The following is a 15,667-nucleotide window of genomic DNA, read 5'->3' as shown; positions in this document are numbered from 1 at the left end:
GATACTGTATAACAGGTCGGGCCGGTATTTACAGGTAGCACACAGGTAAACGAACACACACAGGCATACACATGACTGCACCAACAGCCCCCGGCAGGTGCCCTCAGGAGGGAACGCACGCAGTCCGAGCGAGCCGAACCAGAGTAGTTAAACACGCCTGCGCCGGGCTCCGCCGGCCTCCGCCGGCCTCCGCAGCGTGGGAGGACAACCGGTAGCCGCGCCACTGGAGTCCCGGGCCCCAGGGGAGGCCTCGGCGGTGGCAGTAGTTTCAGTATAAACAAGGCACCCGACTGGTTGGGCGGAATTTTTTGCGCTCTTTTGCTTCCTCTCCTTTGGTTGCGTTGGTGGGCACGCGGAAAACAGCTGGGAAGCCGAGGACCCCGGGTCCATCTGCCGGTGGGTTGTTCCCTGGTCAGCAGTTCTCACGGGAGAAACCGGAGCCCGGCAGCGGGAACGCGCCACCCTGCTGCGCGCTGCGCTCTCGCAGGCGGCCCGGGAGCTGCGCGCGGAGCAGTCCGATCTCTTGACTGCTCCCCGGCTGCCAGTGCCCCTGGAGGCGGCGGGAGATTCTGGCCAGCGGGCGCTCGCTGGTGCAGAGCGTCCCGCAAAAGCGGGGGAAGTGGGGAGTCCTGCCTGGCCGCCGAGGGCGTCTGGGGCCGCCCCGGGAGCGGACACGGTGCCAGCAGGTGCGGGCCCCAGCTACTGGGGCCCGGGCGGGGACAGGCTTGGGTTTTGCTTTGCTTCTCTCGCCCCGATCCCGCAGCCAGGCCTTCTGTCTCGAGAGCTTGGTACAGTTTTTGAGGATTTGTCTGAGTTCTAGTCGCTTTCATCCCTCTTCAACCTTTCTTCCCTTCCTGTGCACAGCTAGGTTGTTTCCTTCTACTTCTTGGCTAGTTTTCGTGAGTGTGTGCGTGGGGGTGGGCAGTTGGGGGTCCTGCTTATTTTTGGTGACGGAGCCTTATAATCTAAGGTCTGACTCTCAGGAAGAGACAAGGGAACAGAGGTCACGTGCTCGCCACTGACGAGGTGATATTCTTTCCTTTCTCCGTTCAGCTGGTAACTTGGGACACAACGTGTCGCCTTGCTGTTGTCCTGAGCTCAGGTGAGTTGTCTCGGGTCACCTGGCCGGGCGATAATAACGTGAACTGTGGGTACCTGGGATCCTCCCGGGCTGCTAGCGGGGGGAGGCTCCTCTCTCTAGGGGAACCGTGGAAACAACTTCAGTGCTGAACAGGGCGGAACAGGGGGGCTGGAGTGTAAGTGTGTGTGTCTGTCTGGGATCCACTGGAGTATTGATTCCCACCTTACCCCAACCTGATCCGCGCAGCTCAGGCGAAAGCAGCGTAGTTAGGTCCTCTGACAGTGCGGGGGACGGCACAAGTGTAGTAAACCGCAGGAGGAGATCTCTAGGGAGCCACTTTCTCTTCTGAATGTAGATGTGTCCGTCTTCGCCGACGAATTCGGTGGGTATAGTGTGTATGGATGAATATGCACAGAAATTTGTGTATGTATGTTTGGGCAGAAGGCGTCTCCAAGGAGTTCTTCGTCAGCAGCACCATGTGACGATGGCCAGGGACCGCTGGTGTGCGTAGATCTATATTTAGACCTGGATGATCTCTAATGGCCGAGGGAGGGTCTCTGAACTGAGTGCATAAAGGGAAGAGTTCAGGGATCAGGGTTTTGCACTCTTGAATAATGTCTGGTACAGTCAGACTCAGATGGGGTGAATAATTTTTCTTTCCTCCCGAAAACAGTAGCTAGAGCTTGGCATGTGATAGCTGTGTCTTAGTTTAAAACATGGACCATGGTGATAAGCCTGTGCTAAGAAACAAGGAGGTTACAGTTAACCAGAGTATATGCCTGATTGGAGATTTGGAAGGAAAACAACTAGTCAGGTGAGGTTTAGAGCAAATGTAGAATTGACTTCTAAAAGGAAAGAAAAATTCTTGTCTGCCGAGATTTTCATAGCAGATTAAAAAGTGTGGCAGCTTGTTAAGTCCTATCATTAATGGTTAGTTTATGGGGGGGGCAGTTGTTGGGCCAAGGAGGACCTAGGGCACTTGACAGAAGTCAGGGTTCACAAGCGCTGCTCTGTTACGCCTTTCAAGCAGGTTTTCTGGAGAAGTGGAGAAGATCGGCTACTGATTAGCAAGTGTCTTGTTGGCATTCTTCCACGACATGTGGGTCAATCCTTTGTCTTCCTAGAGGTGGCAATATTTCTGGCTACTAAGTGTAGTACTTTTCAGTGGTCTAATGGAGTGTTAAATTCTTCGAATTAATTTCTCCCCTGGTGCATTTTCAGTCTTGCTCCATTTTATGCTCCATTAGACATTTAATCTGATTCCTGAGATCATTCTGTCTTTTGGAACAGAAAATCACCATAAACTATTTATATTTATTGTTTTTTTAATTTGTTATTCTTAGGCATATATTGTTAAATATTTTAAATTTTTATTATTTATGATAATCATTCACATTTCTTATATTATTACTAACATTACATTCTTACAGTCTAACTACTGGCTAATAAACTACAATAGACCAAAAAAAAAAAAATCAATTGAATAACACCTATCTAGGAAAAAGTAAGAAAATTGAAGGGGCAAAACTAGGTGGCTGTTTTATGTTGGTAAGTTACCTAATATGGCACCGGAAGTGGTGGGATCAACTTTATCAATCTCCAGAGGTGGCCTGGAAGAATTAGACTTTGGAGGAGCATTTGGATGACCCCAAAGAGAGTACCTGCTTGGACAGGAGATGAGAAAATTAGGGTATCCTCCCTTACTTGGGAGAAGAATCTGGAATCCCTGAAGCAGGGACTTAGAATCTTGATTCTGGTGCCACAAATAATAACATTAAGGTCTTAAAGAGACAAATTGTACTGTTGAAAATACTGCTTAAGATTGATGGGATTTTTGTCTTTAGTGGTTGAATATGGGTGTCACCCCCCCTTTAGTTGTCCTTTTTGGTTTTCGAGTTAAATCTATAAAAATTAGATTTGTGCAACCCTTGATTATCCTAGGATGACAGATGTAGCCTAGCGCTGTGGGCAGATTTCTGCCTTGGGAATAGAGCCTAGGGTTCTAATCAATCTGGAGCCCTAACAAGTCACTTACTCTCTCCCTATACCTGCAGGATCTGTGAAATTGACAAGGTATTGAACTAGATGATTTATGAGTCTCTTTTAGCTCTGTGTTAACTGATTTATCTTGCTGTACTATCACCTCGTTCATTTGCACCCTTTATTAGCTGTGGAACAATGAAGGCTGAAGAATGGTCTGCAGTTAGATGTTCAGCTACTTGGTGTGTGGAAATGAAGAGGAGAGTGAAATTTCTTTTTATTGGTGAAATTATGTAGAGATTTATTATCTGCTTAAGCTGTTTTTTGCTCTTGTTTTTCTCCTACAAGTATATTTTAAAATGCTATTTTCAAGAAGGTTGAGTCAGGAAAATTTTTTGGACTTTTTAAGTCAGTGTTACTATTTTGTCATTTTAAAACCAGTCTTTTGACCAATCATTTTTTCTTAGGTTTGTGTGTTTATTATTTCATGTCAAGGTACATTTATATCCGGAAGTCATTCAATTGATTCAAATTTTATTAGGAAGCCCTGATATGAAAATGAGTTTAACACAGGGAAAGTACAAATTAGTCTTGTAAGAAAGGAAAGCACTTTATAGAATGCTAGTATCCTTCTATTTATCTAAAAGGGAAGAATGGAGGGGGGTGTGGGATAAGGGTAATTTTTCAAGAACCTGCTGCCAAAAAAATAAAATTATCCCGGTAACCTTGTTCCACAATAAATTGTAAATAGAAAATTCTACTTGTTTACTGAATGTCCTCACTAAGTATGCTGAGGTGAACGGGGTTTAGAAACATAAACCCTTTTAGTAAAGGATGCGCATTTGATATTCTATAATTTAGCTTGAGATCTATCATGTATAAATGATTCAACTACTTATATCTGTGCTGTTCTAGGTAATGGCCAGTGCTGTTCCGTAAATAGCCACCTGGGGATATATGAACTTAAGTTGAACTAAATTAAACAAACAAAAATTGCCCTAGCCCCATTTAAGTGTTCGATAATAGCTATGTGTGGTGAATGGCTGCTGTATTGGACAGAAGAGGAACATTTCCAATATTCCAGAAAGTTCTTTTTTGACAACACTTAATTAGATAACGATGATTCTGATTTTCCAGAAGATCACTTTTATTCCTCTGGGAAAATGACAATTAATTCTCATCATAGACAGGCACCCAAGACATAAGGAAATACGACTGGCTTTATATGTTTTCAACTGTATATCATGAGCAATGCCACTTTCCAAAGTTCAATAATATTCCACGATCCCAAACACCAATTTCTCAAAATTTTCCCCCAGAACTCTAATTATCCATTGAATTTTTTAAACCAGCACCTACTGTTACTGCTAGAAAGCACTAATCCTTTCAAAGACAAGGCACGTGGAGCCATCTACTGTTAAGATCAGGAACTGCATGGCAGTTGTAGACGATTAAAAACATTGCAGGAAGAATGTCAACATGTGCTGTGATCGGTTCCTACAAAAAAAAAATTAGTAAAGATTTATTTCATAGAAAAGTTTTAAATGATTCTTCAGGCCCACTTGTAGTTGCCACGTACTGAATTGTTGTTTTGTGTCTTAATAAACTGCTGACAAGATATTCCCAAGACAAAAGATGACAAATTTTAGCTTTGTTTTTCTTTCAGGGAAACCAAAGATGGTAATTATTTGAGTCAGAATCCCTTTCCTCCATTAATTAGGAATTAGTGAAGAAAAATTTAAGTAGCATCTAGGACAAATCAAGCAAAATGCACATTCATTTTTTAATGTGGAATCCTATAATAAATCAGGAAATACCACCATTTCATCATTGTAGAGAGAAATAGGACCTTCTTTCCTCAAAAATACTGATTATTTCCCCTTGACCATGAAATCTACAAAGCATTTGGGGCTCAGTTCCGAAGAATGTACTTATCTGGGAGTTACTTACTTTTTGTTCACATGCCAAAGAAGTGAGTGGATTCTGAGTCGTCTACTCTGTTTTGTTTGTAATCTCAGCACAATACCTCTTTTTTCAAGGAGGTTAGCAGAGGTGTAGCATTTCTAGTGTCCAGGGATGCTGCTAGAAAGAAATGAGAAGATAATCTTTGAGACTTTTTTCAAGCTCAAAATAAGCATGTTTTATACAGTGTGGGAGACTTGACTTTTACTTTCCCCCAACTTGAATCCATAGTTAGAGAAACACTCTCTGAGCGTACAGTCAGCACCTGTATTCTGAGATCCAGCCGTGCCAAAAGGAGGCTAAAAGTACTTGAGATCCCAGCTGGAGTAAAGTTGAAATATGTGAACTCTTTCTCATTCCGATCTCTGGAGCCTTAAATGAAAAAAGGAAGAGGCTGCATCTCACCAAAGTGCAAAGTTCCTTTGGAATTTAGATGGGAATTTGGGAACCAGTCATTGCCGGATCTTAAATTAAGCCTCTCCTCCCTAAACAAATATGCTTTCAAAGTTCAACTGTGATAGGGAGGGCTTCCTCTACCTCGTTTGGACACATGCCCAGCATTTGAACAGAAGCGAAAGGATAGCAATCAATATAAAGACATTGGATTTATTAAATATTTCACTGAGGTGCTCTGTGATGAAATAGGGGCTGAAATAAACCTTTTTTATCTTGGACTCCTACCTTTGCTATCTCATTCTCCTGAGTGTAAAGGAAATGCTGACTTGACTTCCTGGCAGAGATTTACCAGACACCTAAAGCAGATGTTGAAGGATGGCTTTTGATTTAGTTCCCACACCCATCCTTTCCTGGCCCTCTTCCAATTTGAATTGTCACCTGAAACCACCTTAGACAGATGCACCTGCCTCCTCGTAAATAACCTTGTGCAGAAGCAGTCACTGATTCAAACACAGTCTGTTGTTTCAAAAAAGGCAGCTTTTCATCTGGTGCTTTAGTTGGTTTGAAACCATTAGGCATGCCTTTCAAATCCATTCATCCCTTAAATCACCTAGAGCTTGCTTCCTTGCTGCTGGATCAATGTCATGCTGAACTTTTGCAGGGTCCTTGGAAGGACATCATATATCTTTGTGACTGAATTAGCTGTTCCGGTAAGATATCTTGTCTGTCAACCAACTTTTCAGCTTCCCAAATTAAATTTAAGAAAGAACATTCATCTTGTATACGTGGGTTGGATATCTTTTACTTCCTCTTGGGAAGTTTTCCAGAAGAACCTGTAATCTATATGCTAATTTTGGCAGCTCAGAGCTTTCTTTTAGCCTGGGTCATTGTTTTTTTGTTTGTTTGGTTTTGGTTTTTTTTTAACAGTACGCGGGCCTTTCACTGTTGTGGCCTCTCCCGCTGCGGAGCACAGGCTCTGGACGCGCAGGCTCAGCGGCCATGGCTCACGGGCCCAGCCACTCCGCTGCATGTGGGATCTTCCCAGACCGGGGCACGAACCCGTGTCCCCTGCATCGGCAGGTGGACTCTCAACCACTGCGCCACCAGGAAAACCCTGGGTCATTGTTTTTAAAACCAAAATCTGTTTCCCATTGTCTCATTGCCTCCCCCTTATCCCAAAGTGCTCCCTCAATGTGTGTTGGGGAGCTATTTAAATACCTCTATGCAAACCGAAAGAAGTGTCTTTTTCATTCTCTTCAATGCCATTGGATCAGTACTACTAGAAAATATTTACATGTATTGGTTGATTTCTAAGGAGCCAGTCTTCAATGTGTTAAAACAAGGTTCCCTTCAGAGCCACTATGTTCTCTTTCTTTGAGGAAGTAGATAAATACGATCCAGGTTCTGTACAGGCCAGCACATGTGCTTCCTAATCTGGAGTCTGAACTCCCTGAAAGTATATACAAACCTGTTGGTCGATTTCTCTGGGGGCAGTGTGTGGAGACGTTGTGATCTTTTCCTAAAAAGTTAAGAGCTACTGGCCAAACAATATATTCTGAGTTTCCAGCAACTGGCTTACAAATGAAATTTTGCAAGGTGAGAATTGCTTGTGAGATTAACCTGTCCTCTGTCTTATCTTACTGGTAGTGATTTGAATAGAGTCAGCAGCTTTTTCAAGCATCTCATATAAATCTCACTTTTTCCAAAGGAGTTAGCTACTTTGAAGTTTGACTTAACAGCAAATTAAGGCCAGTACTTAATGCTGTCACATATTCTCATTTTGGAAATAGTCAGTTTTTCCTAAACTAGAGTTTTGATTAGCAGGTCCCCATAGCAGGTATATTGGGTTGGGCAAAATTTGTGCTAAAGAAGGATGGCGGACATTAGAGAAGTTGGTGTTGAGATTATGTTGGAAAGGGTAGAGAAGAGTAAATTGAGAGTTTACAGAACCCAACAGACAGAAAATAGTAATTGTGAGCTGTAAAGAGAAGATTTGCTGCAGGTAAGAAGTCAGAGCTACATTGAGATTAAAGAAAATAAATGGAAGCTGTGGGGTAGGAACCGCCTTACACTTAGCCCTTCTTCCACCAGGGAGGCTTTAGCAAATGGTTCCTGGAGTTAATAGTATCCGGGGCTAAATGCTTCTCTGGATTCTCATGTGCAGTACTTGGATATTCTATGAATTTGTTTTCTTAAACAAGAACCAAGCCAATATTTAATATTCTGAACTTCACTTTCTTTCATTCCAGAACTGAAGCAGGTAGAACTAAAGTCTTGGATGTCAAATTTGAGTAATGCTGAACAAACAGTGGTTCTTGATGTGGGTAATAAGAAGAAAGGTACTTGAGAGGAAAAAAAAATCTACTATGTTTATCTTCTTAGGCGCTTAAAAATCCACTTCACAAGCAGTACTCTCTGTGCCATTCTGCTGACCTTTCCCCTCGTTTATCAAATGCGTCTATTACACAAGGCAGTTGATCTTTCTGGAAAATGGTTAGACTGACCACTTGCTAGAGATTGTCCAGAAATTAGTTACATGTACCGTGATCCATGATCTCTCTTTTGGTCATTTGTCTCATCAGATCTTTTTTACTGGAAATCTGTAAAGTACGTACAAGCAAGTATTACTGTATTTCATTGAATCTAAAATGTCATCCATTGTAAGATGCTCTTTTATTTTATATATTGCTAAAAAAAGACTGTCAGTTAAACAGGTTTTCGTATCACTTAACTATTTATGTGCATCCCAGTTTCAAAGAAAATAAAATATGAAGAAGTGTATATTAGAATTTCTGAAGTCTGTCTAGATAGCACTATGCTTTGATTGCAAAGGTTAAATACTTTTGTTGATAGTGTTGATAGCTTAAATACTTTTGTTGATAGTGTTGCTTTTTAATAAGAGTAATTAATGACGTTCGTACATCTTTGGGGCAAGGATTTATGTAGAACGTGTAAGGCATGTAAATTTTTCTGATAGCGTGCAATTTGGGACAGACTGACAGGCTTATCATTTTATGGTTAAGCATTAAAAGTTCAAAGAAGACCATTTGCAGTATAACATGATGTAGTGTAATAAATTTTGAACCTGGAATCTGAAGACTAGGTTTGAAACCCTGCCTGTTTGTCCCTTATCCGATGTGTAACCCCAGCTGAGTAATGAAGTTTTTCTGAACCCGTGCTTATGCAGTCAAACAGAGTAAGGATCCCTGCCAAACAAGGTAGATATAATATCCAAAAAGGCATTTGTAGGCAGTAAACCTTACACAGACGGGAGCTGCTGACATTCTCAGAGCCTTGCTTACCGTGCATCTAGGCATTTCTCAGGGGAGCGGCCTTGAGCAAGAATCAGAGAAGTAAAGGACTGTGGACTGTGGAGACCTTTTCCAGCACACAGGATCCCATAGTATAAGGGGAGGAAGGTGGAGGCCTAAGGAGTTGACAGTATATGGCAAGGTGGGAAAATAGGACCATTGTGCATGTAACTAAGGGGCTGGGTCTCTTGGAGTGACTTAAATCTCAGCCATTGGTTGTTGCTCTACGCAAGTTCAACGGTCAAGTTCGTTTGTGGTCAGTCAGCTGATTGGCAACAGGCTTTGCGCTAATTAGAAGGCAGAAAACAACCTATGATAGATTCTCTTCTTAAATTTGATTTTTAAGTATAATAAACTATAACCTCAATTAACTTATCTCAGTTTGGTGTCCATTGCTATTTGTAGTATTTTCTTTTGGTGCCTGGTTGGAGGGGTTTTTTGTTGTTGTTGATATTTTGTGCCTCCTCAAAGAAATCCTGTGACACATTTCCAAGGAACAATACAAAGACCTTTTGCCATTGCTCTAAAAATGCTCTAACTTCGCTATAAAGAAAATTGGTAGTTTTGCTATCATCTAGAATTTCGGAAGGAGTGAGCAAAATTGGAAATAATTTTCCAGATGAAAAACATACCTAGGGGCAGGGGCTGAGTAAGTGACTTTCCGAAGTTTTCACAGCTCTTAAGCCCTAGATTAGGGCTTCATTAAATCTGGGTCCTTGTCCACTTTATGGGAGTAAATAATTATAAGTACAAATATTTGGTGGCTTTTGGTGCCGATTCTTTGAAAGGGAACTCTGAGTGACTTGTGACTATTTTGTGGCTGGTGCTTCCTATCAATCTACCAAAGGCAGCAGGGGTGCAAGATTCAGAGGAGTGCCGTGGGGCTCACGTGGTGCTGTAGCCACGTGGCTGTGTGGTCCTAGCCTGGTCACTTCACCTCACTGCCCAAGGTCTCAGTTTGCAAACTGATGGACAGAGGAGAGTGGACCTGATTGCCATGACGCTTGGGCCTTGGCTTCTTCTGTGACTGTTTTGCGGTCATAGCTAATCCCTTAGCACACATTCCCCACCCAGTTACAGGCTTTGAATCCTCACTCTTCATCCGGCCTTTTGGCAACCACTTTGGATTGATTGCCGTTAGGAAGTGAAATGAAATCTATTTTCCATCTTGGACCATTTGATTTCTATGGTCCTTTTGAACTTTTAACATTTTCTGATTTTTCTGAAATTCCCAAATCCTGGCCAACCTTCTCCCCAAAGCACTTAATATTAGGACGGTTTCTGTAGTACTGAGTAAGTGGAGAAATCAAGGAAAATTCATGGTTCTTGGCAGAAAAACAACTTCAAGGGCATGGATAGAGTGAGTTCCACTTGTCATCCTCGATACCAAGGATATTGTGTGGTTTTAACCATCTAAAGCTTTTCTTAAGCCAGAGGCAGGAAAGCCACATCCAGAGGGAAGGTTCCTTCCAGGCTGGAAGAAGTAACTTTCAGATGTTTCTCATCTCAGGTCCTGGCGTCCCGGTTTAAGGACATTTTGAGTTTCTCAGGGCAAAGGTAGACAGGCTCTTGTTTTTCTTCCCACCAGGGACGACCCATTTGCAAAGATGATATTACACATGAAACATACTCATAGAAAACTGGCAATTTGAAGAGGACAGAAACATACTTTGTCCGTTGCCTTATAAAATGTTAACAATGAGTTCTTCATCTAACCATGATTCCTATGTGTGAGGTCTTACCAGCTAAGTGGGGAGCATTTGTGTTAACATTTACATCCTCAGTTCCTGCTCCTTTGGCCATTATGACCATGTCCTGCCCAAGCGAGAGGGATGGCGATGATGACTCTGGTAGTGACAAGTCTCCCCAGACAGAGTGATTCTCAGTCCTCACTTGCTTCCCACTTGTAGCTATGTTTTGAAGTATAGTTGGTTTACAATATTGTATTAGTTTCAGGTGTACAGCAAAATGTTTCAGTTATACATATATGTATTCTTTGGATTCTTTTCCATTATAGGTTATTAGAAAATATTGTATATAGTTCCCTGTGCTATAGAGCAGGTCCTTGTTGTTTATCTATTTTGTATATAGTAGTGTGTATCTGTTAATCCCAAATTCCTAACTTATCGCCCCCGCCTCCGCTGCTGCTTTCCCCGTTGGTAAACCCAAAGCTTTGTTTTCTATGTCTGTGAGTCTGTTTCTGTTTTGTAAATAAATTCATTTGTATAATTTTTTTAAGATTCCACATATAAGTGATATCATATGATGTTTGTCTTTCCTTCTCTGTGCTGGATCCTTTTATGTTCTCCCTCAGCCTTGGTTTGTGGATGGGACAGAGCACAAAATACTGAAGCTTTTTTTTTTTTCTATTTCTCTTTCCGGATGCTTCTTTCCCTAAATGCCACTTTCACCTGCCAAGTCGCCTTATAATGGACGTTGTTTTTTCCCAGCACCCCACCCCTGGCCACCCCCTGCCCAGGCATGCGCACACATTGTGATGCTGTGGCCCCCATTAGTGGAAACCAGAACAGATGCACTTGGAGTAATGGATGTGCCTCCTCAGACAGGCCCCACGCCCCTCCCCCTTTCGGATACAGATATCTTTCAGCATCTTGAAAAGAGGGATTAGCCCAGGTTGTGTCCTCCTGCAGCCTCTGCACACCCTGTCCCTGTCAGTCCAAGCCCTGGAGTTTGGCTTCCCCTCATCGTTTGCCTCTGAAGCCCTCATGCTCTGCAGCTCCTGAATTGCCTCCATTGTCCAGACACGCTGCCAGAAACTGGAGTCTGCTTTTGGGGCTGGGAACTCTGTCCCTAGGAATCCAAGTAATAACTTAATAGCCTTTGGCCTCTACCAGGCATGCTCTGACAAGGGCTTTGTGAGTTGCAGAGCACACGGATGAAGGCAGTGCTCCCCGAATCAGGTGTTTGCTCAGCCTGTGTGTTTACTGAGAACTGACGCTTTATAGAGCTCTGCACCCCAAAAGAATTTGACACAAAGGGGGTGAAAATCAATAGCATCCGATCTTCCAGTGAAAGCTGGGGAGTCAGCATTAAATCTCTTGATATACGCGTGCATCTATAATCACACACACACACACACACACACACACACACACACACACACACACACATACTTTACTTCTAGGCCTCTTACAATTTCATTTTTTCAACTTCTGTTTTGGTTATCTCCTCATATGCCCAATGCTAGTCTGGTATTTAGTTCTTAAGTGTTACGTAATTCTTCCCATCCAACTTTCAAGGCCTACACATCTCTACCTTAGGATAATACTTGATTCAGGGGATTAAAGCAATTTAAAGCTCACTTCCCCTCCCTGACTTCATAACCGAATGTGAAGGAATGATATCTAAACACGGCAGCCAGAGACTTGAATTTAAGTCCAGATTGGAGCCTTTGATCCAAGTGTTTTATGGTATTTTATTGGATGACATTGTACTCAAAAATATACATACATGTGTTATCCAAAGAGCAATTTGCTTCTTGATGTGTTCTCAGATTGTATCAGAACCTAACCTATTTTAAAAATTGCCTGTTTCCTCGTGATTATGAAAGCCTAATGCCTATTAAAGTTTACTTTTCTTTTGCATATTACTGACACTGTTTTTTCCTTTTTTATTCATTTTAGGAAAGCATGCCTCAAACTCCTCCCTTTTCAGCAATGTTTGACAGCAGCGGTTACAACCGAAACCTCTATCAGTCTGCGGAGGACAGCTGTGGAGGGTTGTATTACCATGACAACAACCTCCTCTCCGGATCTCTGGAAGCACTCATCCAGCACTTAGTACCTAATGTGGATTACTATCCGGATGTAGGTATCCATGTGCCCCTGAAACACGTCCTCGGTATCCAGCAGAATTTACAATAGAATAGACAGGGACCCTAGATGCTGCAGAATTCTATCTGGATTACTAAGAATTTTTCTAATAAGAAATTGCATATTGATTATTGAGTGCTTTGAGATCAGATTGAACCTGGTTATGATATGTCTGTGTATCAGTTTTCCTTTCAGGGTTGGTATCACATTATAGTCAGTCAGAGACCATCTAAATGAAATACCTGTAAGGTTTGACTCATGCACATACCTTGGTCCTTAAATAGAAATGCCAGAGAACATTAGATGCTCCTAGAATGGTTAGTGCCTTTTTGTTTTCCAAAACTATGCTGAGAAAAGTGAAGTTACACAGGGAAACTTCACAGAAAAGAGAACAAGAGTTACATTCAAGATGCAATTCTTTATAGATTCGACATCAGATGACAGATTCACTTGTTTATGTTTTACTTTGAGAACTGACATTTGTATGGATAATCCTTTCTAATTTAAGGAATTCGTTTACATTTTCTCAGTCTTTACAGCAATTCCAAGAGGTTAGAGAGGAAGAAATTGAAATTCAGAATGTTGAGGAATTTGCACATGGTCTCACTCCTAGCATCAACATTCAAACCCAGGCTTTCTATTTCTGGGGCACGTGATGTTTCTTCCCCCTTCCCTTGTGCTACGGCTGCCCCTGTTGTGCAACAGCTGCTTGTTGATAAAGATTTCATGAAAATATCCAGGCGCTAGATTCGAATGTTTTTATAAATATAATAATGACCTTGGTGTGCAGAGGGTAGTTTGTGCTTGCCACTGTAGTTCACCTTAATGTTTCTTACTGAGTTATCTCTGTGTGTGTGAGGTTCGTTACGTAGCATTTTCAGATATGTTGCCACACAGGGAAAACTTCTAATCAAAAGTAAAAGGCATCCCTTGTTCAGCCCTGTAAGTGTTTATGAGCTACAAAAGGCACCGAAGGGGGAGAAAAACCCATGGAATTTTTCTTCTTATTGGGAGTATGAACGTATTATAACAAATAAGCTTTACTTCATTACTGGCTTCTGGGGAGACATTGTGGTTAAAGAAAAGTATATCGTGTGATATTATGTTTTATCAGATTGCTTAGCCTTTGAGCAAGTAAATAGATTACTTGAAAGTCTGTCTTTGAATGTTCTGACACAAGCACACAAATGCTCCAGTGTGTCATACTGGACCCACTGGAGATTTCTTGAGCTGATGTGGGTTGGGTGATTTTTTTGGTTTCCATTGAGTTACCATAATATTTGGACACAGAACAAGAATCTGTACAGGTGGTATATTTAAGTTAGATTGATCTCCCTGGGCTGAATTTCATTCTTCTTTACTAGACTGAGTTATATGTCCTGGTATCCTGGCTCCCAGAGGATGGATGTAAAACTGTACTGTGAATAATTTAGCAGCTAAACTTACCCTGTACTTCTGTTATTTTTAGTATGGTTTAAGGGAAAATACATATCACAAAGTAAAGGAGAAATCCATCTTAGGTTGTTTTACTACTAGTAAGCATCACTTTTGAAACTGTAGCATTTTAACTTTGTTAAAGAGAACTTAGTGCTATATGATGTATAATATATAGGAAAGATACTAGTTTCAGAGAGAATATAACCATGATGACTTTTTTTTCTCTTGCCACAGAGAACGTACATATTTACCTTCCTACTGAGTTCTCGGTTATTTATGCATCCGTATGAGCTAATGGCCAAAGTTTGCCACTTATGTGTTGAGCACCAGAGACTAAGTGATCCTAGTGGTGATAAGGTAATGATACCTTATTTGAACTTAACGTTTTTTTCCATTAAGTTTGGTAGCTTTATGGCTTAGATTTTGTGAAGTTGGTTTCCTTAAGTAACTATAGCTTCTCCCCAGGCTGAGGTCCATAAATGGTATCATGGCTATGCAGAGGGAATTGGAAAGGTATAAAGAACAAATATAAATCTAGTGCCATGGAAGATCCCTCCGTCCTGCCTTAAGTTGGTAGCACTTGACATTGACTTGGGAAAGGGGGACAAGAGTCTTCTTTAACCCCAAAGACTTTGCACTAGAAGTTTACCATTAACCCTGTTTGTAATTATTTATTTGATAGATATCACTGAATTTGATTTGCTTTTTCTCCCTAGAATCAGATAAGAAAAATTGCACCCAAAATTCTTCAACTCCTGACAGAATGGACAGAAACATTTCCTTATGATTTTCGGGATGAAAGAATGATGAGAAACTTAAAAGATCTGGCTCACCGAATAGCCAGTGGTGAGGAGGTTGGTAACCTGAATTTAGTACAATTACTGGAATTTCCAGGCAGGGTCTTGGTGAGAAGTGGTGCTAAATTATGCATCGGCATCTCTACTGCTTCTTTTCTGTTGTTGCCTTTGGGCAGGTCCTCTCCATAGCATACTGGTCTGTTTGGTGTGTCAAAGGGGGATGATTATACAATCCCACTTCAAAGGGATATGATCTAGAGTTTTATGTGAGTAATTTGGGGGTATGTTCATGTCAACTCAAGCACAGGATTCATGATGCAAGTGTGTTTTCATTTTATTTTATTTATAACTTTCTTCCTTCCAAAAAGATTTGACCCAGCAAGTTAGATTATAAATATCACATTAGGAGATATAAACACTAATACATGTAAAATAACATATTTATATATTAACAGGTAATGAGTAATATATTAATAAATCAGAAATAGAGAGTTTGTATCATGGAAGGGAGAAAACAAATGTGCTAATACTGAGAATCAGTAGAGTAGGACAAGATTGCTGTATTTTAACTGTAAGCTCCAGGTAAAAGGGAAATACAGTTGGTTATGTAATTTTCACTGTCAGAAAAGAAAAAGCATAGTAATCCTTCAAAGCATTAAATTAAATGAAAATTTTAAAAGATTTCCTGCAAGGACTTTGTGAATGAGATCATGGAAACTGCTCTGTATTGTGTTTATAACAAATGTTCCTTGATAAAAACTGAGGCCAAAAGATTATATATTAATTTATATATTAAATTAGCAAAAGTAATTCTTTAGGAGTGGAGAAGACAAAGAAAAAAGGATCCAAGTCTTGTGCTTGGAAGTTGAT

The 15,667-nt window shown here is 41.2% G+C and overlaps 1 protein-coding gene across 3 annotated transcripts in view; it reads left to right on the top strand.

Moving 5' to 3' along the window:
- Positions 1–266: 266 nt before the first annotated feature.
- The window catches only part of RASGEF1B (RasGEF domain family member 1B), a 34,412-nt gene continuing 19,011 nt past the window's right edge, over positions 267–15,667 (top strand). Inside the window, exons 1-5 of one of the 3 annotated variants that reach the window (XM_024767025.1) lie at positions 267–396; positions 1,054–1,102; positions 12,375–12,557; positions 14,235–14,357; positions 14,717–14,854. In XM_024767025.1, the coding sequence (XP_024622793.1) occupies positions 12,381–12,557; positions 14,235–14,357; positions 14,717–14,854 (438 nt within the window). In that variant the 5' untranslated portion in view covers positions 267–396; positions 1,054–1,102; positions 12,375–12,380. Of the gene's footprint in view, positions 397–970; positions 1,103–12,374; positions 12,558–14,234; positions 14,358–14,716; positions 14,855–15,667 lie in introns of all 3 variants that reach the window. The other 2 variants (XM_024767042.1, XM_024767035.1) reach the window with 2 other exon arrangements.

Source organism: Neophocaena asiaeorientalis, unplaced genomic scaffold, assembly GCF_003031525.2.
Source record: "Neophocaena asiaeorientalis asiaeorientalis breed wild unplaced genomic scaffold, Neophocaena_asiaeorientalis_V1.1 scaffold848, whole genome shotgun sequence".
NCBI classification, from domain to species: domain Eukaryota; kingdom Metazoa; phylum Chordata; class Mammalia; order Artiodactyla; family Phocoenidae; genus Neophocaena; species Neophocaena asiaeorientalis.
This window is presented reverse-complemented; position numbering and strand designations above follow the sequence as displayed.